The 24,355-nt window shown below is 44.4% G+C and overlaps 1 protein-coding gene across 2 annotated transcripts in view; it reads left to right on the top strand.

Moving 5' to 3' along the window:
• Positions 1–24,062, top strand: part of ST3GAL1 (ST3 beta-galactoside alpha-2,3-sialyltransferase 1) — a 138,949-nt gene extending 114,887 nt beyond the window's left edge. For both annotated transcript variants that reach the window (XM_054984474.1, XM_054984475.1), the window contains 6 exons: positions 60–761; positions 2,952–3,148; positions 7,445–7,624; positions 16,219–16,264; positions 20,563–20,682; positions 21,341–24,062. In XM_054984474.1, the coding sequence (XP_054840449.1) occupies positions 459–761; positions 2,952–3,148; positions 7,445–7,624; positions 16,219–16,264; positions 20,563–20,682; positions 21,341–21,514 (1,020 nt within the window). In that variant the 5' untranslated portion in view covers positions 60–458 and the 3' untranslated portion in view covers positions 21,515–24,062. The remainder of the gene's footprint in view (positions 1–59; positions 762–2,951; positions 3,149–7,444; positions 7,625–16,218; positions 16,265–20,562; positions 20,683–21,340) is intronic.
• Positions 24,063–24,355: the final 293 nt, after the last annotated feature.

Here is a 24,355-nt window from a genome sequence, read left to right as displayed (position 1 = left end):
AAACGGAAAGAGCTATGAAACTCCCTAGTGAAGATTCCCCTTCTCTTTTGTGTGTCCAGGTGGCAAAGGAATTCCAGCAACCTGCTGAAACGAAGAGGCTTGAGCATCTGTTACCTGGAACAAAGTCCTTTACACAAGCGCTCTAGATCCGCTGGGGTGACAAAAGGAAAATTGTGGCTGTTAGCTTTGATTAAACCTTCAGAGGGAGAAATTAGCAGCTGTTCAACAAGTCGGACTCCAGAGATTTGGGGCCCATTGGGCGAAGGTGGAGAAGAAAGAGACGAGCCATATTTGCCTCTTAAATCGGTCAAGGATACGATGAAAGCGTTTTTATTTCCTTTGAACAATGAAATTAAGCTGAGACTATTGAGGAACTAAAAAAAAAACCCTTGCTGTTTCCTGTTTTTCTTACCTCAATCTTCCCTGTTTTGCACCGGCCAAGGAAGTCAAAAGGCAAAATGCTTGCCGTCAGGAAGAGGAGCCTGAAAATGTTTACGCTGGCCTTGCTGTTTGTCATCACCATCACATCGTTCTTGCTAAATTACACACACAACGCTGTGATGGTCACCTGGGACCCCAAGCAGATTATCGAGCAGTTTCGAAAACTGATGAAATATCCCCGGAGACCATGCGGCTGTAGCACCTGTATCTCCGAGCAGGGGGTTTCGCTCTGGTTCGATGAGAGGTTTAACCAAACTATGCAACCTTTCTTGACCGCACAGAATGCCTTCATGCCTCCAGAGAGCTACAGGTGGTGGCTGGTAAGTTTGGAAGGAGAGGAAGAGTGTTTGTTTGTGGGTATGACATTTGGTGGGTCAGTGCTGCCTTTTTCATAAAGACACAAAGACACAGAGTTGGAAACCCAGCCTGCAGAATTCCCAACAGGTGGCTGTCCATCTTCTTCTTGAAGACCTTCAGGGAGAGTCCAACCACCCCTAAGCAATTGGTTCTAATAGCAAATGGCATGGTTAGAAAATTTGATCGACAGAAGGTCTGTCCCAGGAACTGCATGCATAGCCCAAACCCACAATTCCATCTGCATTATAGACCCCAATAAGGTTGCCAATCCGTATCCGGTACCTGGCAGCAGACTGTGGGTAGGGAGTGGGGAGAGAGAGGGCACCATTGTGTTGACTTCATGATGGCATTTCCCAGGCAAACCCAGAAGTGATGTCACAGTGATCTCTGATTCCTAAAACGAATCCTAGAGTGGTATGATGGCACTTCCAGGTTCATCCCAGAAATGACATCATGCTGTCAGCGCAACAGAAATTTTTGCTTTGTTTTCCCCCCTGCCAGCCTACTGCCAGAAACAGAGGCCAGGGGTACTGACAACCCTAGACCCCGGTGAGATTGTTTGTTGCTTTTAACAGATAGACACTAAGACTATAACTCCGACCAGATTCAGACAAACATCACTTTCCATAGAGGCTATATGTATGTGGGGGGTAGGTCTGTCAACTCCAGCTTGGGAAATTCCTGGAGATTTGGGCATGAAGTAGGGTTCCCATGTGCCTGCCACTGGCAGGCAAACTCACAGGGGTTTGCCACCTTGTCTGCCAACCCGCCAGTGGTTGGCAGGAGGTGGCAAGCTCCCGGAGGTTGCCCGCCACCAACAGGCACCTCAAGATCACGTGCTATGCCCCAAACAGGACAAATCACCCCTGCACGGAGTGCGGGAGCGCTCCCATGGATGGTGCAATGATGTTGCTTCCGCAAGTGATGCCATCGCACAGGTGCTGTAGCGCGTGCACACGAAGTGCATGTGAAGAACACTTTGCTGAGCTGGGATTTGGTTTAGGATGCCCTGTCCAAACTTATCTGGCAATAGATCAATCCATCTATATTGCCCTATAATTGATCTTATTTCTTAATGGAAAGCATTTGGATCCCGCTTCTCTAAAATAATTCAGGGCAGCAATTAAGGTTATGGCAAAAATCATCAAAGAAGACATTTTATTAAAAATGTTTTAAAAAACAGCCAGTAAACAGATCAAGAGTCAAAAATCACAGTGCCACTGGGTGGGAATACCTTGCATTGTTTCCTTTAGAACAGGGAATGTCCAATGAAAATAGGTTTCACTCTGGGATGTGAGTGCAAAGGCCAACCAATTGTGGGGAGCTTTTGTGGGGCCTGCCTTTCTGAACTCTCCGGGACCACTCTGCAGGACTGTCTTGTCTTGAATCATGGGGCAACGCCATCTGGGCCGCTGCATAAACTAAACATTCCTGAGGATTAAGCTGGAAATTTCCAACGTGTCAACTAAGCAGAAAAGGGATACTAATCCAACCCTTTGGAAACCCAGATGAGAGACCACTCCTAAACTCATTTTATGACCTCGAGTATCCTGTTTTTGTGACAATCTGCCCTTGACACATTTCTCAAGCACCCGGTTTTCCAGATGTCCGAGGGGCCTATTAAATCTATGTTTGCTGACAGTAAAATGGCAGCCGACCGCCCACCCAAAAAATCAATACCATTAAAGGCAGTTACCGGATATTTTTTTGCCGCTTCTAGTTTTATAAGCTGCCTCAATTTTGATTTTGGATTTTATAATTGGGCTTGGGAAGCATAGTTGCTGAAGGAGTCCTTGCTTGTTAACTTCTGTTCCAACTTGCTTATAAGCCCACAGCAGAAGCAAGGAAATTTTTCTAAACTCAGACACCACTTCAGTTCAAGTCTCTCAAGTGCAGAATGACAGACGCCCAAACCGAAGCCGCACCTCAGGAGCCAAATACCCACAAAACCCATTATAAGTCAAGTGTGAGGGAAAACCCCAAGTCCCCTTCTTGCTGATATCGAATAGCAAAGAAAATTGGGAGGCTTTTATATGGTCCAGGCCTTGTCACATGACCTGCGCGGGCCTAACAGTGTTGACTAAGCTCTCGTAAAGCCTGTGAGACTTCTTGCAGTCCCTACCATGGATTCAGTCCTGTGTTTTTCTTCACAGAAACTGCAAGGCGAAAGAAGCCCTAAGCATATTAACGAGTCCATCCAGGAACTGTTTGAGATCATCCCTGGAGATCGGGAGCAGGTTCTGGAGAGAAGTGGGTCGCGGTGCAGGAGGTGCGCTGTGGTGGGGAATTCGGGAAACCTGAAACAGTCTCAGTACGGCGAAGAGATCGACGCCCATGACTTTGTGTTCAGGTGAGTGGCACAAGCTTCTTCAACCGGACCGTTTTATCATTCGTACCACAGAAGATCTCCAGCCAAAAGGTTAAAGACATGAGCAAGATCACGGTCCCCCCTTAAAGCTGCCTGGCTGTCGTTGCTGCATGTGAAAGGCCACAGTTCCTGAGATGTTGGGAGTTCCATAACTAAGGGCCAAGCTACACATGACGAATGACACTTGAACGGCAAGTGTATTTCTCCCTGTTCACTTGCCCTCTACTCAGTCCATTTGCTGTTCAAGTGTCATTCGTCATGTGTAGCTTGGCCCTAAGATCCCAATAATTTATTTTTTCCTTTCAAAAAGGAGGTGTGAGAGGCCCTGATTTGGATCGGATGTGAGGGGAGGGAGACTTTGGGCCAAGCTACAAGTGATGAATGACACTTGAATGGCAAGTGAACAGACTCAGGGCCAAACTACAAGTGACGAATGACACTTGAACGGCAAGTGTATTCCTCCCTGTTCACTTGCCCTCCACTTGCTCTCCACTCGATCCACTTGCCGTTCAAGTGTCATTCGTCACTTCTAGCTCGGCCCTCACTCGTATTCCTCCCTGTTCACTTGCCCTCCACTGGCGCTTCACTCGATCCACTTGCCATTCAAGTGTCATTCGTCACTTGTAGCTTGGCCTTCACTTGTATTCCTCCCTGTTCACTTGCACTCCACTGGCGCGCCACTCGATCCACTTGCCATTCAAGTGTCATTCATCACTTTTAGCTTGGCCCTCAATTGTATTCCTCCCTGTTCACTTGCACTCCACTGGCGCTCCACTCGATCTAGCCTCCTCCATGGTGTTTTATAAACCTGAAATGACCCGGAGCTACTGTTTGTCATCTTGGGACCAACATAGAAGAGCTCAATGAGGACCTGAATGTTTAACCCAATGAGGGGAATGGCTAGGGTTGCCAACCTCCCGGTGGGGCCTGGAGATCTCCCGGAATTACAACTTATCTCCAGGTGACAGAGATTAATTCCTCTGGAGAAAATGGCTGCTTTGTAGGGTGGACTTTATGGCATTATATCCTACTGAAGCTCCTCCTCTCCCCAAACCCTGCCCTCTCTAGGCTTCACCCCCTGCCAATCTTCATGAATTCCCCAACCCGCACCTGCCAACCCTACAAATGGCAGTTTTGCAGGACAGTTTCAGTTTTTAAAAATTAGGATGGGGGAAGGGAGTTTTTTTAAAAAAAAACCTTCCCTTGCATTGTGGTTTCAGTCCAAATTGAAGCCCCGTAGTCTGGCTTTTAAAAGAGGGAAAATATGTGGGAGCTGTGATTCCAGAAATCACAGCATCTGGAAGGACTCTGTTGCACGTACATCCCCACCATTTGATTGGTCACAACTAGGGATGTGGCCATTTTGGTCCTTGAAAAGGCGGAAGGGCCCCTCATCCTGCTCTTGTGGCATTTTTAAATCACCCAATTTAGGCTTTAAAATGTTGTCGGCCACAAGGACACTGTCACGTCTAGTTTGGTGTTACACCCAAACCCCTTGAAGTCACTGAAGTTGCAATGTCAAATAAATCCCATTGAGCCAAATCGGACTTCCTTCTGAGTATATATAACCCCTGTTGGGGCACAGCAAATCTCGTATCTTATTTGGTATCCTGTTCTCACAGTGGCCAACCAGAGAGTTCACAAGTTGGCAAGAAGTCAGTCACTTTGAAGATGTTACCCCTGAGCAACTGGTATTTAGATGAGTGCTGCCTCTGAACTTAAAACTTCCATTTAGTCAATATGTAATAGGGGTTGATGATGCTATTCTCCACAGGTTTGTCTTGTCCCTTTCTAAACATGTCACAAACAGTGGCATCACACCATCCTGCGACGGTGAATTCCTTAAACTAGTTGTACATTTTGTGTTGAGGTACGTGCAATCTTGGCCATGACTAGACAGATCAATTCCCCTGGAGAAAATGGCAGGTTTGGAAGGTGGACTGTATGGCATTATAACCCGCTGAGCTCCTTTCCTTCTCCAAACCACATTCTCCCTAGGTTCCACTCACAAATCTCCAGTAATTTCCCAACCTGGAGTTGGTAACCCTGTGGTAATGTGATGTCTGGTAAGCGTATTTGCCACAATTCTTGCAAGCATTAAGCTGTTTTATGTGTTGTAAAGGGTTTTTTTAAAAAAAAACTTTCTCTAGAGCTTCAAAGTTTTCTTATCCCATAGGTCATTGCAAGCTTCTTACAGGATGTTATAGATTCCTAAAGGATGTTGCCAGTACTTTGGAAGGAGAGCTATAGAAACAGATGGCTAGATGGCTAGATAGCCCCCATACTTTCAGACAGTTTGGAATCAGAACTCTATGGCCAGCAGATACTGAAAGCCTCCTTCCCCGAGAGTAGATCATGTGAAAATATCATAGAATTATCAAGGTGGCAAGCTACCAACTTAACAACCAAATGCATGTGTCTTAAAATGTTTTATATATGAACCATCATGTCACACGAAAACAGAAATTACTGTATTCAGAAGAAGGTGACCCTGAATGTAAGATGATGCACATACGCTCCCACCCCCCCAAAGTTTCAGGTGGGTCGGTCTATAGTAAACCATGTCGGTCTATAGTAAAACAGCAAGATTTGAGTCCAGTGGCACCTTAAAGATCAAAAAGATTTCCAGGGTATAAACTTTTGAGGGTCAAGGGAGCTTTGACTCTTGGAAGTTTATACTCTGGGAATCTTGTTGATCTTTAAGGTGCCACTGGACTCAAATCTTGCCTCCTGAAAAAAAGTTATACACTAAGAAACAAAATTACTGGACAGAGCTGTAACTTGTATGCTAATATAAGTTGACCCCCTGTTTTTTTGACGGCATACCCAGAAAAAAACCTACTCTTGCATTAGAGTAAAGAATATATAACCACAGTTTTTAATTTCAGTCCTAGTTGATAGCAAAACAGCGATAGCTCAGTGGCAACAAAAGGGCTGCAGGATAGAAAAAAAACCATAATCAGATAACAAACTTCATCCCCCAGAAGTGATTAAGTAATTGTAATTGTGTTTACTTTGAGCAAGGTCCGACTACAGTCAGCAAATAATGTTTTCTTGCTATCAGGCTGTGCACCTAAATTACACATGTTTAAGTACTGCGAGCTCCGGGGGTGTAATTTGGCTCTGTAACATAGCAATGGGGTGCGTTAACTGGAGTGGGCAGAGACCCCAGGGAATGGGGAGGGGTGTTAACCCTTTGCCCCTTGAGCCATTTTCCTAATGAAAAGTGACCCCCCACACACACACACAAACACACGGTTGCTTTATGCCCTCCTGAAGAAAGACAGGCCCAGGCAGCGGAATCTAGCAGTCGTTTCCACCGGCAGAAGGGAAGGCAATTTTAACCATTTTTTTCTCCCCCTGCAGACCACACATAATGCACTGCACTGCTCTAGAGGTGTGTGTGTGGGGGGGGGGGTCCTTTGGCTTCCAGGGGCAGCACTTCAGAAAGAGTCAGAGTAGTCTTCAGGTCTGGGTGGGACAGGAAAGCTCCATTTTGTACAACACCACTCATGGTTTAGTTGGATGCGACTGCCTTTTTCTCTGCTGGTGGAGAGTCACCACCAGAGCTGACTTATGGCAACCCCTGGTGGGATGGCAAGTGACTAACAGAGGTGGTTTGCCATTGCCTTCTTCTGCGACCCTGGTCTTGGTTGGAGGTCTCCCATCCAATTGCTAACCAGGGTTGACCCTGCTTAGCTTCTGATATCTGACGAGCTCAAGCTCACCTGGGCTTCCAGGTCAGAGCACCTTTTTCTCTACTGGGGCTTTAATAGGATGGCCGGTTTCAGGTTGCGGAATTCCTGGAGATTGAGGGGGGGGGAGCTTAGGGAGGGTGGGACTTGGAGAAGGGAAGAACCACAACAGGGTATAATGCCATAGGGTTCACCCTCCAAATCAGCCATTTTCTCCAGCAGTCTAAGAGATCAGGTGTAATTCTGGTAGATCTCCAGGCCCTACTAGGCTTTAAGCATTCTGGGAGGAGAATCTGATCATCAGGGCAGCAGATCCAGCCAGGGAATGTTCACCTCTCTTGCTTCTTCTGCTACCCTGATCCAAATTGCTCCTTCCTGCAGCTGCTTTTTGGGGACAGATTATACATTTCCAGTTTCAGTCCTGGGATCCCAGTCTGAGCCCATTTAAGTAGCTTTTAATCATCCCTCTCTTTTAAAAACGAGCACTGTGAATGTTCAGCGGAATGATACCAAACCCTGTTAGTCGTTCCATTGACTTTGACCAACCTTTTCTCCTCTTCTCCACCCTTCTTTTCGACCCAAGAATGAACAAAGCCCCAACAGCTGGCTTTGAAGTCGATGTCGGCAGCAAAACCACCCACCACTTTATCTACCCGGAGAGCTACAAAGAGTTGGCAGAGGATGTCAACATGATCCTCATACCGTTCAAAACCTTGGACCTGCGCTGGGTCGTCAGCGCTCTCACCACGGGGACCATCAACCAGTAAGCAGGACTTGGATTTCTTGTTAATGGCCATTTCTGTACTACTCACCTTCAATCGGAACACTGCGGAACGTTGCGAACAAACCCCGGAAGATAGCGTTTTCTCGCACGAATTTTGCGCGACGTCGTGCAAAACTCGTGCGAGAAAACGCTATCTTCCAGGTTTTGTTCACAACGTTCCACGGCATTCCGATTGAAGGTGAGTAGTGTGGAAATGGCCAATTTCTTGATGGGGCAAAGATTCAAGCTGCCATGAAGTGACTTCTTTCTTTCTTTCTTTCTTTCTTTCTTTCTTTCTTTCTTTCTTTCTTTCTTTCTTTCTTTCTTTCTTTCTTTCTTTCTTTCTTTCTTTTTTCAATTATAAAATTTTATTTAAAAAAAGAAAGTATAGTGAAGTAAGTGCATAATAAAAAGATTATATAAATTCTAGATTAGACATTGAATTGAAACTTATACAATCATGTATAAACAGTAAGTATGTGAACAGTACATATAGAATAGTTTTGGGAGTTAATACAAACAAACAAAAATCTTGTATATTTGCCATCTCTAAGCCTAGCGACATTATATTTCTCTTCCCTCTCCTTCCCTCTACTTAGCATATTTTAATGTGAACTTCTATGTCATTTCTTTTCTGCCTTGGTAATAAAATGCCCTTCAATTTTCCCCATAATTCAGTTATCAATCTATTATGTAAGTAGGTAGTCAGTTTGGCCATTAAAGCATATTCATAAATCTTATCTCTCCACTCTGGGAGCCCAAGACAGGTATCCATTTTCCATTTTGCTGCGAATAATACTCTCGCAGCCGTCACCAAGTAAAATATTTAAAAGCATTCTTTTTGAATTTAATTCAAATCTGGGTTTGAGAATCTTTTGCATCTCTTCATGTATCTTTATCCAATATTTTCGTGTTTCCTTGCAAGACCACCACATATGGTAAAATGTTGCATCCATGCTCTGACATTTCCAACAATGTCCATTATATTTTATTTATTCAATTCAATTTATAGCCCTTACTAATTCTCGCAATATCTTTGGGAGTAGTGTACCCTCTAAAGAACATTTTAAACCAGAAGTGATTATATTCTTTGCACATACCATCCCGGTGGAAAGCAGGCAAACACTAAACGTTGCCACAATGTCATCTTTCAGTATCTGAATTAAAACTGTTGTTGTTAACGGCGCTATCCCATGTGGTGTCTACACACCCATTACATTGGCTCCAGTGATACACGAGCGGAAAGGAAAAAAGTACATAGCTGAGTTCTGCTTGCGCAGGCAGTAGCTCAATGGCCGTACATAAAGCACATTCATAAATGTTTTTAATGAAATAATAAGGAGCAACAGATGGGTCAAAGGATTTCATTAAATTTAGTTTTGAAATTGTATCAGACGCAATGTCTAGTGCTATGCCGTGTGCATGCAGAAAACATAACCGCTTATGGCAAGCAGAAAGCAAGGAGTAATTTTAGTATTTCTGCATGTGTAAGGACTGTTGCTCATGTGGAGATCTTCCATGGGTTCCAGCCTACAGATTTAGTGTGTGTAGGCTAGAATAATTTTTCATGGGATTGTGCTGTGAATTTATCTGGTGGTGACCTGACCGTATCAACAGGTAACATTATAAAGTGGGACAGTAATACTCTGTGACTGAACAGAGAAGGGAAGTACAGAATCTTTATTGCTAGGATAGTAAAGAGTCCAGTACCACCTTTAAGACTAATCAACTTAATTGTAGCATAAGCTGTTGAGAACCACAGCTGTCTTTGTCAGATGCACCTGACAAAGAAAGCTGTGGTTCTCGAAAGCTTACGCTACAATAAAGTTGGTTAGCCTTAAAGGTGCTACTGGACTGTTTACTATTTTGCAAGTACAGACTAACACAGCTGACTCCTCTGGGTTTATTTCTAGGACAAATTTGGCATTCATGCTGTGTTTACATATTCAGAACTATACGTTGATCACAAACAATGCTCGTGTCTCTGAGAACATTGGATCACAAACATCGATGGTAGTAGATCAAGATGGATAGCCATGTTAGTCTGTCTATAGCAGTAGAAAAGAGCAAGAGTCCAGTAGTACCTATAAGACTAACAAAATTAATGGTAGGGTATAAGCTTTTGTGAGCCACAGCTCACTTCTTCAGATACAGCTAGAAAACAAAACCCCACATTTTCTCAGCCACAAAATATTTTGCCTGGGCTACCAAGAAGATAAGATTTCACCTCATTCTAGCTGTATCTGAAGAAGTGAGCTGTGACTCACGAAACCTCATACCCTATGTCCAGGGTCGGCGACCAGCTCCAGCACAGACTTACCTCAATCTGGAGCTGACGCCAGCCGGGAGAGTTCCCTGAGCCTCAAAGGGGTGAACAGGAACGTCGGGACCCTCGAGGCACAGGACGGCCTGCCTGCTGGAACAGAAGTGGTGGTAGCAGGGGGATCCAAAGAGATAGTGGCCAGCCACAAGCTAGCAACAGCGGAGGCCACAGCCTGAGGGGAGGGGGCACCAATAGGCCCCACAGAATCCGGGCACGCTGCAGCACCAGGAGAACCAGCAGAACCAGCAGCCTGGGGCACCACTGGTTGCAGCTGTAAGGGCTGTAAAGTTCAACAGGGCAGTGGGCCCCTGCATAGGCAACTGGCCTGCACTGCACGCCGGATCGCCGGTGGGGCAGATTGGTCAAGGAACAATCATGAGCCAACAGGGGAAAACACCGGACCCTGCAGAGCCACAGGTGCAATGCGCCACACCCCCACGCCAGGGGTCTCAGCATCGTGGACCAGACCCCGCCAGCCCCGCTCAGCAAGGAAGCCCAGCAGCTCAGGGGAGGGGCCAAAGGCAAGAGGATGCTGAGGGCAGCACTCTCAGAGGCTGCCTGGGCTGGCCATCAGCGGGGGAGGGGTGGGGAGAAACAGGGGATAGGGCGGAACCGGGGGGGGAGGGAGATGCAGTCAGGAAGGCCCCATAAAAGCAGGCAAGCCAGGGAGGCTGGGGAGGAGTAGCTGGGAGCACTGCAGGGCTGACCTTACTGAGAGAGAGAGTAGGGTGCTGTGTACCCCCCCTCCCTTCTCCCCATTCTGAGGCCTACTTGAGCTGGCTTCAAGAGGGCGGACAACTTGGCAGAGACACCCCTTCTGGTTCTGACACCCAGGGGCTGGGGGCCCACACCCTACCACAAATTCTGTTAGTCTTATAGGTGCTACTGGACTCTTGCTCTTTTCTCTCAATGGTAGTATTCAGGAGAAACAAGAGTCTGTCATTGCTCTGAAAGACACATGAGATGGCAAAATCTTGGAGTGTGTGAATTGGCTCAGTTGCAAATAAAGGATTAGTTTTTTTTTAACACTGCCCCATGTCCCCACCCCCAAAAACTCCCTACCAGTAGAAAAGTGGGACAGTAGGAAGAAAGCATATTCCCTACAGTGTATGCTTTCAATTTGTAGGGAATATTTTCTCCAAGGGGAACATTTAAAAAAAAATAAAGCATACTGTTTCCTTTATTTCAGCAAAAAAAATTTTCAATATCATCATGTAACATTTACTTCTTTATGAATTATTTACTTCATTTATATCTTGTTCTCCCAAATGGGGACCCAAGGCAGCTTATTCTTTGACTCCTTTTCTCCATCCTCATGACAACTCTATAAGATAGGTTAGGAGGAGAGTTTGGGGCTGGCCCAAGGTCACCTAGTAAGCTTCCATGGTTGAGTGGGGACTCAAATTAGACCCCAGTTGGACACTCTAACCACTACACAACACTGTCTCTCGAATATAAAGAACCTTTGAATATAATTTAAAATGTAACCTGTGAACAAAATTAGTCTTACAAACCCCTTTGCTCCCCACCCTGATTTTCAATATAAGAACACAGTTAAACTGTGTTAAGGTACACATACAATGGATCCTCGTGATTTGGCATTTTTGCTCGTCTCCTCCTGGCCCTTTCAATTGAGAATCGAAATGAGCTATGCCCCTTCCCGTCCTGCCCATTCACGCCCATTTGAGAACACAAGAGATCCACTTCAGAGGAACAGCTTTTTAGTCATTAGTCCTTCTTCTGGCTGCTTGCCGGAGGAGCGAGCTTTGCTTTTGTATTTCTTTGTGCTTTTTAATTTCCTGGTGAGAACTTGATGGGCCATGGCTTATCGGGGCAAAATAACTAGCGGGCAGGCATTGTATTGAGAATCCTTTGAGATTAGATCTACGGCTACTTTATAGACTCGGTAAATGGACAGCAAAAGGTTGGAAGGATGGGTGGAAATAAATATCAGGTAGGGAGGAGGGGGCGAGGAGAGGGAGAAACTTAGCAGCTTCCAACAGCATGAATCAGCCAGGTTGCTAAGGTTAGATAAACAGAGAAGGGAACATTTCGAGCTGTCTTTTCTTTTTTCTTCCCCTTCTCTGTAAGAGTCATACTTTACTGCTGAAGTGGGAATGTTGGGGAGTTTCAGCTATCCTAACCCATAATGTCATAGGCACCATTTTGTGCAACCATGTTCTTCAAAGCACTTGCTACCAAAATGCATGTGCTTTATGGGAAAGGAAAACTAAAACCCACATTTTCTCAGCAGCAAAATATTTTGCGTTGGCTGCCCAGAAAAGATTTCACCTCAAGAAACATGATAGCTGTGGGAAAAACTTTGGGCCTTCTTGTTAGGACTGGACAAGTCTTCCTTGTCTTGTCAGTATTGGACTTTTTCTAAACGATTAGTTCCTGAACGGTGTGGATTCAGAAACATTTGGAATAATATAACATTCGATTTATAGGCCACCCTTCAGGACAACGATGCCCGCTCAGAGTGGATTACAAAGTGTCTTATTTTTATCCCCACAACAATCACCCTGTGAGGTGGGTGGGGCTGAGAGAGCTCTGAGAAAGTTGAGACTGACGCAAGGTCACCCAGCTGGCTTCAAGTGGAGGAGTGGGAAATCAAACCTGGCTCTCCAGATTAGAGTCCTGCTGCTCTTAACCACTACATCAAACTGGCTCTCAGGGCATTATTTGGTGAGTTCCAAACAGGTTAATAGGACATTATTTGGTGAATTCTGAATATTTCCAAATGGAAATCGCACATTCTTAATCTTTACTAATTTTGGGAAGGCAGAATGAGGGGCTGAAATGTGGAATTCATTACAGGAGGATGTAGTGAGGAGTGAGGACCACAGGTATCAATGGTTTTAAAAGAGGATTAGACAGATTCATGGAGATCTATCAGGGGCTTTTGGCCATAGAGAGTAAAGATAACTTCCACATTTGAAATCAGTGGGCTTAGACTGGAGTGACCCTGCTTAGGACTGCACTGTAAAGGTATGGAAGATGGCCAGATGAAACTTTTCATGGCATGGAGATCCAGAGCATCACCTGGTCAATAACATCCCACTAAGACTCTGTTAAAAGGACAGGGATTTTTTTTTCTTCAGGTCTGTTGTGATAACCTCAGCATTGTGCAATTTGCCTAAGCTTTGAGATGAATGCCCCTGAAAGGCAATCAGAGCCAGATCTTAAGACACAAATGAGCACTGCTGGTTCAGACCAAAGATCCATCCACTTCGGCGTCTTGCTTCCAGCAGTGGCCAACCAAGTGGTTCCAGGCAGTCCAAAAGCAGAGTTCAGAGGTGCAGTATTAAGAAGGGGCTGTGGCTTAGCAGTAAAGCATCTTTTTGGCATGCAGAAGGTTCCAGGTTCAATCCCCGGCATCTCCACTTGAAAGGATCAAGTAGTAAGTGATGGGAAAGACCTCTCTGCCCAAGACCCTACAGAGTCACTTCCAATCAGATTAGACCAGCAGTTCCCAACCTTTTTGGCACCAGGGACCGGTTTCATGGAAGATAATTTTTCCACGGACCGGGGGGGAGGGGAGTCGGGATGATACAATTGTGCACTTTATTTCTTAATTATACAACTCACCACAATGCAGAATTAGTGGGAGCCCTGAGCTTGTTTTCCTGCAACTAGATGGTCTCTACCTCACCTGCACCCTGGAACTGGCTCTGTGCTCACCCGCCACTCACCTCCTGTGCAGCCCGGTTGCTAACAGGCCACGGACCAGTACTAGTCTGCAGCCCGGGGGTTGGGGACCCCTGGATTAGACAGTTGATAGTCCAAGGATCTGACTCAATATAAAGCAGACTGATGAGTTCATGTGTTGCAGCACAAGCTTGCCCTCTGTTCCTGATCCACATTGATATAAATCCTGCAGAGGGCACTCTGTCCCCTTGTAATGGAATGCTTATCCATGTTTCATTAAGGCTTTCAACTGCTGAGATTGAAGATTTTATCTTATATTCTAAGCAGCGTTCAAGCCTTGGATTGAAACATGAAAACAGCTTTCGCACCTTTTAGAGAAACTGTTTGTCAGTACAAAATATTTTATAGGGTAATTTTTGCAGACAGTACTCTTCCCACCAAGACACAGAGACTCCTGTTAAGAGTTTAATGATTTTTTAAATTAAAATAAACTGTAGTCTTTTCAATAAAGCAAGATATTAAAATATAAATGCTTATTAAGATAAAGCCTACAATGATGGAACATATAAAGGCAATGAAGTCTCCTTTCTTAATTAAATCTAAGTTTAAATCAATCAAATTTATTATGAAATGCATTGAAGTTCCCATAACACACATTACAGAAGTAAGTTTCTCACCAAGATTTTCATGAGATTTCTTTCAGCCAAAATCCTGATCTGCTATCTGGGTTAGCACTTTTATATGTTATCTTATGCAGAAATCTAAGATCTTTTTAATGTGATAGAATTGATAAACTATGATTGGTTTGAGATTTATTCATCTTTTCAGTCATAGCCAAAAAGTGACCGTATGTCCAGCTGCAAGATAAGAGATGTAAATCAGTAAGATGACAGGAAAAGTTAAAAGAGCAGATCATCATTGGTCCATTCTAACAATTAGAGAACATTTATCTGCTACTGTTCACTATTTTTAGTTGGCTGTCAAAGATGAAGGAGCACCTGTGTAGTTAGAGGGGCATGAACCGGGGAAAAAACAAACCATGAACTTTCAAAAACCTGCCCCCCAGTTTGCGAACTGGTTCATTTGGTTTGTGAAAATGTCACATCCAGGTCAGAAAATCATCACTTCCAGGTCAGCAGAAGATCACTTCCAGGCCAGGAGAAGGTCTCTTCCAGGTCAGCAGAAGGTCTGCAGGAAGTCCATCCCCTGTTGCCTAGGAAACTGATTGATTGGCAGCAGGTTGTCTGCAGTGACAAACCAAAAAATGAACCAAACAAACCAGCCTAAAGTTTGTGGCGGTTCATCCGAAATGGGATCTGGTGAACCGCTGGTTCACGGACCACAAACCGGCCTGGTTCATCATGAATTTTGGTTCGTATTTTGGTTCGTGCCCATCTCTAGTAGTTATACAACATACTAGAAAAAAACTACAATAAAGTCCATACAGAGTTCTCTAGAATACACTTGTATCACTAAGTACAATGTGCTCTAATCCATATTTCCATGACGCCCTGGGATTTCTTGCACTGCACAAGCTCTCCTAGTACCCATCATAGGTGGTCATTTGGCTGCTTAATATTAAATATGATTTGTATGCAGTAACCTAAGTGGTGACTGACAGACTCATTCGTGATTGTTAATCTACCATGTGCTGCATGGCAGTCTCCGAATGTTGTTTTGGTGTGGGGAGGAAAGGGGTCGCTTGGATCTAACTGTCTTTGAAAGCCACACAGAAAAAGGTCAGTGGGGGGAAAGGAAAGTAAATTAGATGGGGCAAAGGAAATTAAGGCAGCTGGAAGGGCAACCCAAATCAAATAGATGTTTCTAGACTGGAGAAATAAACAACGGATTGGCAATCAGAAAGTTGCCGTAACATGGAGGTTGAACTGATGATGCTCCTAGAAAACCATGTGCAAGTTCTTCTAAACTTTTCTGACTGCCTTTCCTGTTCCTTTCTCAGAAGCAAATCTGAGAGCTCTACAGGAGAGGCAGGAGAGGCAGAATGCTGGTTAGGAAGAACGACAGTTTTCAGAAGATCCGTTGAAGGAATGTTTTATATACAGTATATATAATTTTAAAATTAGTTTTTCAAACAAAAAAAGAAAAACTACCATCAGAATTACAGACATAACGAACAAGATTACAAAAAAAAAAGAAATAGACACTGTTGAATCAAGTTGTTGACAGTGGGCTTAATATTTAACACATTTTTCAAATTGATCTCGAAAGATAGAACTAAGAGAGGAAATCATTAATGGCCCAGAGGACTTTTTTTAAAGTATTTATTTATGTACTTCATATCTAATTCCTTTTCCATAATTTGAGGAAGGGTTCAGATAGATGTTGATGCTGGATACTTTTCTGTTTGGATGTTTGTGAGCATGCAGTGGCTGAGCTACAGCTGGAAGAGGTTGCATGCTGACAGTGAACTGCTAACCTGAAATCTCTTGTTGTTCCTCTCCTTCAATTTTGCAGATCCAGATGTTCTGCATTTTAATTTGGCCTCTCGTTCATAAACAGTATCCACCTAGGAATCTGGATATCAGAAATAGGTTGGCATTTTTTGTTTACATATGATCCATGTGGCTTTTATTGAAACTGCTGTTTTCTTCTCTAACAGCACATACATTCCAGTTCCACGGAAAATTAAAGTCAACAAAGACAAGGTCAGTTATCACTCTGTTCCTTTCACACTCTTCCCTTTTTTGCAAGCACGGGGTCTTCCTGTTTAGTTTGCTGTATATTTTCCTTCCTGTTCTCTCCTCTCAGCAGATTTCTATTTTGAAAGCAAGTACATGAAACTCTTCTATAAGCTGATGCAGCGGGTGCCGAGATCCTGTCAATTGGCTCAAGCTGCAACAGGACAAATATTGGCTACAGCAGAAAAAAATGCAGGAAGGAGTCATAGGCAGGGGGGAAGTTACAGGGTTGGATCCCACAAACAGCCAATGGAAAGCACTGGCAGTGCAGAATCTTCCCTACCCCCATATCTCCCCCAGTCCCTTTCCAGCCCCTGAAAGATTTATTCTCAGAGTCGAACCACACAATACAAATTACACGAGACTGAGCGAGTGTCAGGAGTCCCGTCTTACCCCAAATGCCCATGTCCAGCATTCTATCAATGAGCACGTGTCCTGGTCCAGGCATGCACACAAAATTTTCTGCTCCAGTGTAGCCACAACGGCACGTGTACGCAGTCACGATCAGTAAATCGGCAATGCAGAGCATCCTTATTTCCTATATCTTCCGCTTCCTATCTGTTCAAAGTGGAGATGCATGATGGGATATCTTGGAGGTACGCGGAGAAAACCCGTGCCACCGTGAACACGGGTTCGATGGAGATCCTTCAATTCTGGCACATGTAGTTGAAAACAACATTGGAACACGTGTAAGTAAGTTGTCGTGTCATTCACGTGTAATTCGTATCATGTGGTTTGGCTCTCAGAGTCAAAGGTCCTGCATGGACCGATAGCCATGTAAGCTGGGCAGCTGCACAAGGACAGAAGAAGGAGTTCTCCTATCTGCCTCTTGCATGAGGCAAAAAGAAGAGGTTTCACACTTCTCTAATTCAGCTGCCCAGGTCATGTGGCTGTTAGTCTACAAAGTTCCCTCAACCCAGGAATAAATTTTCCAGGATCTAGAAAGATCTTCAAGGGAAACAGGGAAGCAGAGAAATGTCCTGCAATCCTTGTGCCTACAGATTGCAGAATCCAACTCATTGTTTCCTCCCCCACCCCCACCCCCCAGCATTCCCAGTTATGGAAGCTGCTGGGTTGTAAGAATTTAAGAAAATGAAGTTGGAGAATATTGATTCATACTGAATCATATGGCCTTGAAATTCATAGTTGGATCTTTTTTTAAAAAAATGTGTCAAAAGCAAAATGAAATGCTAAGATCACCAAAGTCACCTTCCAAAGTCTTGCTGACTTTTGCATTTCTGTGAAATTTTGTTAATAAGCCCAGTTACAAAGTCAGGTCCCGTAACTGGGAAACAGAATAGACCTGGCTAGCTCCAACAGAGGGCAGATTCACATCACTAGTATGCCCACAGCAGCCAGAAATGGCTGTATTCCTCCTTTAGCCAAGCAGAATTGTCTGCTGCTGCCACCGTGCCCAAAGTCCATATTTGCAATCTGCGACTGCTCACCTATATTTACATCTTGAACCTATGCATGTTGACTCAGAAGTAAGTTTGTACATAGGATTGCAACCTCTGAGAGTTTGGGGTCATGTGCAACAGACAGCCACTCACGAGCATGTCCAGCTAAAGCAGAAGCAGAACGAAATTCAGGGGACCCTACCTAGGCCGGGTACAGAGAAAATACAAAACCGTGGTTTATTTTATTCATGGTTAGTTTGTGAGACCAGTTTTTTGGCTAACAGACAATCCAGGCTTCATCACCTTGGCTGGCCTTCATTGTGGCAAGGGCAGCAATGGAGAATGAACATGTCTGCTTATGTTCATCACACAAAATGCTAACAGGGATAACGAACCAACGGCAAACCCTGGTTTCTGATCTTGGTCTTACAGCCCTGGTGGTATGCTCTCACAAAGGCCTGGGGGGGGGGAATACTGGCGAATCTGTTGATGGCTGTGATAATTGTTTGGCAGCCACTAAAGTTTTTTATGATATCTGAACTAAGCCATGAGGTGTCCCATCCAGACACCCTTAGCTCCTGCAACTTGGCTGCATTCATGTACCTTGTAGCATACCCTGGAGTAGTGTTGCCAACTCCATGTTGGGAAATTCCTGGAGATTTCGAGCTGGAGTTTGGGAGGTAGGAGAGACTTCAGTGGGGTACATTTCCATAAAACGCCATCCACCAAAGCTGCCGTTTTCTCTAGGGGAACTGATCTCTGGAGTCTGAAGATCACATGTAATTCTAGGAGATGTCCGGGCCTTACCTAGAGGCTGGACTCAACCTTGGGAGCTTTACTCTGTGGTTCATACACAGCTGAGTGGTGTGTTCTCTCCATTGCTGTAATCTATCAGGATCCATCACACATTATATTTTTTAGATGTGCATATGTTTGGAAATGTGTGCTACATAGGTGTGCATTCATTCCCAAACCAGTTTTTTTTTACAACTCCCTGTGGAGTTTATGCTCCCTGGCGAGCCCAGTTCCTCTTAATGTGTGAAATGGCCCTTGGATCTCCCTGGCAAGGGAGATCCAAGGGTATGCTTTCACACCTTAGGACAGAATGGTCTGCTTTCAGAACAATGTACTTAGTCAGGGGTCATTTAGTAGAAAAAGAGCTGGAGGACCTCATTAGCATAACTCATTTGCATATGCCACACCCCATGGCATCACCTATCCTGGCTGTTTTGGACCCAATCCTGGCCATTCAGGGCCAAAATTGGGCCCAAAATGGCAAAAAGGAGCTGAAAATGGCTGAAAAGGGGCTCAAAATGGTCAGGATCGGGCCGCTGCTGAGTGGGAAAGTGATCCACCACCTGTAAGAGGCCCAATCCAGGCTGTTTCAGCCCCAATCCAGGCTGAAATGGGCCCAAAATGTCTGAGAGTCAAGTGGGCAGGGCCACCTGACATGTGACCTCTTTGGGGAACTGCCGGAACTGCGTTGCCCTGTACTTAGTACATATTAATCCCACTCGTTCTTACATGGAGCTCGGAGCACTGTGCATAATTCCCCATTTTATACCAACCCTGTGAGACAGGTTAGGCAGAGAATGTGTGAATAGCCCAAAGACAAGCCACAGGATTCAAAACAGGGGGGAAATTTGAACCTTCCAGATCCAACTCTTTACCCATTAGAGTGTTTTTGGACCCACTTTCAGCCCTGAATTTTGCCACTGTTGAGGATCATACAGGGCTTTTAGGGACCACAGCAGGGATTCTGAAGGTTCAGAGACCCCCTGAACAGGCAGAGGAGAAAACTGCTGCACAGCATTGACAGCTGCTGTGATAAGATCCAAGCCTTCGACCTGTCACCAGTACCAAGGGGAGACTTATTCCCTCCCAATGGCATTAGGAAGCATGTAGTGTTCCATTTTATTTTATTTTATTTTATTTAAACCCCGCCCTCCCCATGAATGGGCTCAGGGCGGCTCACAACATGTATGCAATACAATATATTAATTGTGAAAAACTACAAAATCAGTAGTAATTTAAAAAGTCATTAAAATAGTTCAGGAGCCTTTTATATATAGGCTATTTAAACAGAGAATCAGCAATCCTTATATGAACCATGAAATATGGACATAACACATAGCCAAGGGCAGTCGTAAAAAAGGTGGTTGTCTTAGGTAGAAGGGGGGAGAGGACACCCACTGGTCCTCAGCCAAAGGCCGGGCGGAACATCTCCATACGTGCATTCCATCCATTGTGTCTGCATATTACCAAACCTTTAATGTTTCAGGAAGAATCAGCCAACTTCAAGCCCTTTGGATTGAAACTTTTCTTAAAATGCAGGTTTTGCAATTTCTGACCTCCTTTGAAAATCAGACCAGACCAGGAAGGAAATGTTCATCTGGTCTAAAATGTGGCTGCAGCGCCCCCTCCTGCAAACATTTGAAAATGCACATAAACGATTTTAATATCAATTAAGTGTTGCCAAGTTGCAACTTACTTGCGGTTACCTCTCGTGGGGTTTTCAAGGCAAGAGATGACCAGAGGTGGTTTGCCCTTGTCCTGCCTCTGCACACCAACACTGAACTTTCTTGGCGGTCTCTCATCCAAGAACTAACCAGGGTCAACCCTGCTTAGCTTCCAAGGTGTGGTCTTAATTTATTATTTTTTCATCACAAGGACCTCCAAGGAGTACAGATGCCTCTCCTCCTCCTCCCACCCTGTTTGATCTTCACAACAAGCTTGTGAGGTTGATTAAATTGAGAAGTGGGGGCTGGCCCAGGATCACCCAGCTGAACAGGAAGCTTTGTCTGATCTCAAAATAACATGGTTGCAACCAAACTAACAAAAAACCCTTTGCTGCTTTCCACACAGATCCTGGTTTATCACCCCATCTTTATAAAATATGTGTATGACAACTGGCTGCAGCATCATGGAAGATACCCTTCGACCGGCTTCCTCTCGGTTATTTTTGCCCTCCACATTTGCGACGAGGTACATGCAACTCTTAAGACGTGGTTCACACATGCAGGGGAATGAAATGGCAGAGCCCTGAAGTGGCAGCATGGACTTTGCTGCTACCTGTTGCAGTTGGAAGATTCCAACTTTGAATGTTCCTTTGCATTAAAAAAAAAGTCTACTCCCCGCAAGCTGAAAATTAGCACAGAGAAAGGTTCTACCCTCTCTCTTTGGAGTTAGCTTTTTGTTTGCAGGGAGATCTTAAGATAAAGATGCAATTCAAACTATGGTACTGATTTGCCGCTTGAAGTACTGCACAGTCTGTTCTGTCACCTCAGATTTCTTCCTGTGGCCTAGAGTACTGGATTAGGCCTAGGGAGACGTGGGTTCCAGTCACTGCTTGCAGAGAAACTCGTTAGGTAAATTTGGAATGCTCATTCTCTCTCAACCTAACCTACCTCATAGCGTTGTGATGAGGATGAATCAGAGCTTAGCAGTCTCTGAGCTTCTCTCTGTGACTGCCATACACCCTGGGTTTTTTGGCCACTGTGTGACACAGAGTGTTGGACTGGATGGGCCATTGGCCTGATCCAACATGGCTTCTCTTATGTTCTTATAAATTGAGAGCAGAAAAGGATGATATTGGATGCAGCTTTCAGGGTCAGACGTCTGAAGAATTCTTGTCTCTTTCCAGGTGGATCTATATGGCTTTGGAGCAGATAGCAAAGGGAACTGGCACCATTACTGGGAGAACAACCCTTCAGCTGGGGCTTTCCGACAGACGGGCGTCCACGATGGAGATTTTGAATCTAATGTTACATTGACTCTTGCCTCAGTTGACAAAATACGTATCTTCAAGGGCAGATGACCCCTGACCCATTGAGTGCTGTGAGTTCCATTCACAGGGATCATCGATATATTTGTAAAAATAACAGGGCTCATGGAGCAGAATTAATCTAAAGCTTCAGCCAATGGAGCCATGAACCACCACTGGGTTGGAATTACCAAGCAGCGTTGACTGGTTCCGTGTACCAGTCCTGATTTGTTACAATGAACACGGGAGGATCTCTCTAAATCGGTGATGGGAAAGGAACCACTTCTTCTTCATGGTTACTCAGTGTAAGGGAGTCTTCGCGCAGTATTTCAATCCAGAAATTTCATCTCGTGCAAGTTGAAGGAAAAGAACGGCCATGTTTCTTTGTGAGGTTGACCAGAACCACAATCTTGAGGGTTCTGTGGGAAAAACAGATGACAGAAGAGATGCCAAAACAGCTTGCAGTTGTCCATCCCGACAACAGTGGATGTAATTACCCTCTCAGTTCAAGAATACCTCAAAGGAGCTTGGATCGCTCTAGATCTTTTTCTCAGAAACATCCTCTTGCTTGGTCTCAGCTCCCATTCTGTACTGTCAGTGCCGGCGCATTTGTGTTTGCATTTGCTGGCATCCAGAAAATTTAAATGAACCCCTTCCATGTCCAGTTATTAATTCTTTTATAAATATATATGTTTCTTCACAGCCATAAGGAAGCAAAGGAAGCTGTAAATTAAAATCCATGAAGATGGAACCGACTAGCCACTACTGTTTACTTTTCAAAATATGATTCTGATGGCTGATCTTTTCTGAACTGTTCTGTAAAGCAGAGAAAAGGACTGGAATTTATTTTTTTTCTATATCTGACATGTGCCTTTCTAAAATGTGCAGAATGGAAGGGGAAGCTGTTGTTTCTCTCAAAGACTGAAATCTCTCAGTCACACTTTTTTATATGAAAACAACTGACCAAAGTTCAAGCCCACTCATGGTATCGTTTTATATCAATAGCCTCTACTTGAAAAGTTCAAGAACAATAGTTTCTTTTCCCTTGGAGAGGTAAACATTTTGCCTTATTTTAAAGAGCAGGAAAAAAAAGATTCACAAGATTTATGCTTAAAGGTTTTACAGCTGTGGTAAACGATTCCATGTGAAAAATAACTGAAGAAAAGGCCTCACTTTGAGGAAGAGAAGTGCTTGAGGGGTGGCATATGAACAGGCAGCTCTTGAATTTCTGATTTAAAAACGAGGCCCATTACTGAGTGAGAAAAAAGCTTAATATAATAATCCAGTAGGAATACTAGTGGTTCAGTGGTATTATAAAAGAATGGCTGGTATTTAGCCAAAGAAACAGAAGCAACTATCAATTGTCTGTCTAAGGAAGCACTATAGTTGCGATAGGACAGGGTCTTTAAAATGGCGTCTGTGGTTACCATGGTACCTGCCAACACCACACCTGGTATCAACCAAGTATTTTTAAAAAGAGGGTGGGCTCAGGTGGGGTTTTTGCCCAGCAGGGTTTCTGATTGGCCACTGATGATCTGATTGGCTGTGCAGATTTTTAAAAAGTAGCTTCAGCAACAGCTGCCACTACAGCACAAGAATCTTCACTGCGTGATTGAAGGTAAACTGTGTGTATGCAAGAAAATATTGTAAAATAATATGTTTGTTTTTAAAAGCCTCCTCTTAAGCAGAGCTTCCGCCTGGAAAGTTAAAGAATTACTGTTAGAGTTATGCGCGTTCTCACTTCCTGATATTCTGTGGTTGGCTCCTCCTCTTATGGCTGCCATTTTGTGGTTGGTTCCACCTCCTGTGGCAGCCATTTTATAGTTGCACCCACCACCCTGTGTCAGAATTCCAAAAGTGCCCACAGGCTTTAAAAGGTTGGGGATCCCTGCAGTTCATACAGCTAGTGTGGTAATAGTCCAGAGCACTCGAAATAATCTTGTGGATAAATAGAAAAAGGAAGGCAGGACCATAGGAATCCCTCACAGCAGCACAAACAAGATGACTGCACAATGGCTTCAAGGAAATGGAACCACATTCAAATTACCTCACGTCCTTAGACATGGGGACATGTATTTGTGTTCTGAGGCAACAAGGTACCTAAGTATTTCCGCACATGTATCTTCCAAAGGTTAAGATGTCTGAGCCACCTATTTTTGGAAAGGAGGAGGTATTTTTTTTTCAAAATAATAATATTGGAAAAGGAGTTAGAGAGCTTCCTCAAGGGTTTGTGCTCCATTATGCCATGTAGTCCTATCTTCAGATGTTTTGAAACCCAGGCGGTGGGGGAAATTTTTTTCTGTGCTGAGTCTGTTTTGATTTTGTGGTAAGGTTGCCAACTTTATTCCTAACGTCTCCTCTTGTGCCTTTGACAAAAAAAATAATCTGCCAACATTAACAGGTGACCCATGTTTCTCTCCGTGCTGTGAAAATCTTCACCTGCTGATTTCAGTGAATTATACTGCTGCTAAAAGCGCAAGAGCAGACTAGGTCCGCTTTTCTCCTGGTATGCTGGCAACCCTGTTCTGTGGACTGCTTTCCCAAAATACTGCCCGATAGCAAAAGCATCCCAATAAATAAAGCTGATGTGGAGGAATAGTAATTCTGGGCTAGAATTCTTGTTTTGCAAATGGGTTTAATCCCTAGCACCTCACATTGGAAAGGACATTGGGTAGCAGGTTGTGTGAATCACCTCTCTGTTCCTGATATCGTAAGGAGCCAATGCCTGTCAGGACAGTGGGTGAAATCCAACCAGCTTTTCTGCTAGTGAAAAAGGAAAGGAGGGTTTCCCTTTGACTGCCCAAAAAGGCTACCCTGGGGGTCATGGAACTTGCATGAACAAAAGCCCTGTGAGACGGGAGTTCTAGTAAGGACAGGAACTGGGTGAAATTGGGT

Source organism: Eublepharis macularius, chromosome 7, assembly GCF_028583425.1.
Source record: "Eublepharis macularius isolate TG4126 chromosome 7, MPM_Emac_v1.0, whole genome shotgun sequence".
NCBI classification, from domain to species: Eukaryota; Metazoa; Chordata; class Lepidosauria; order Squamata; family Eublepharidae; genus Eublepharis; species Eublepharis macularius.
Note: the sequence above shows the minus strand (reverse complement) of the source record. Positions and strands in the feature narration are given on the sequence as shown.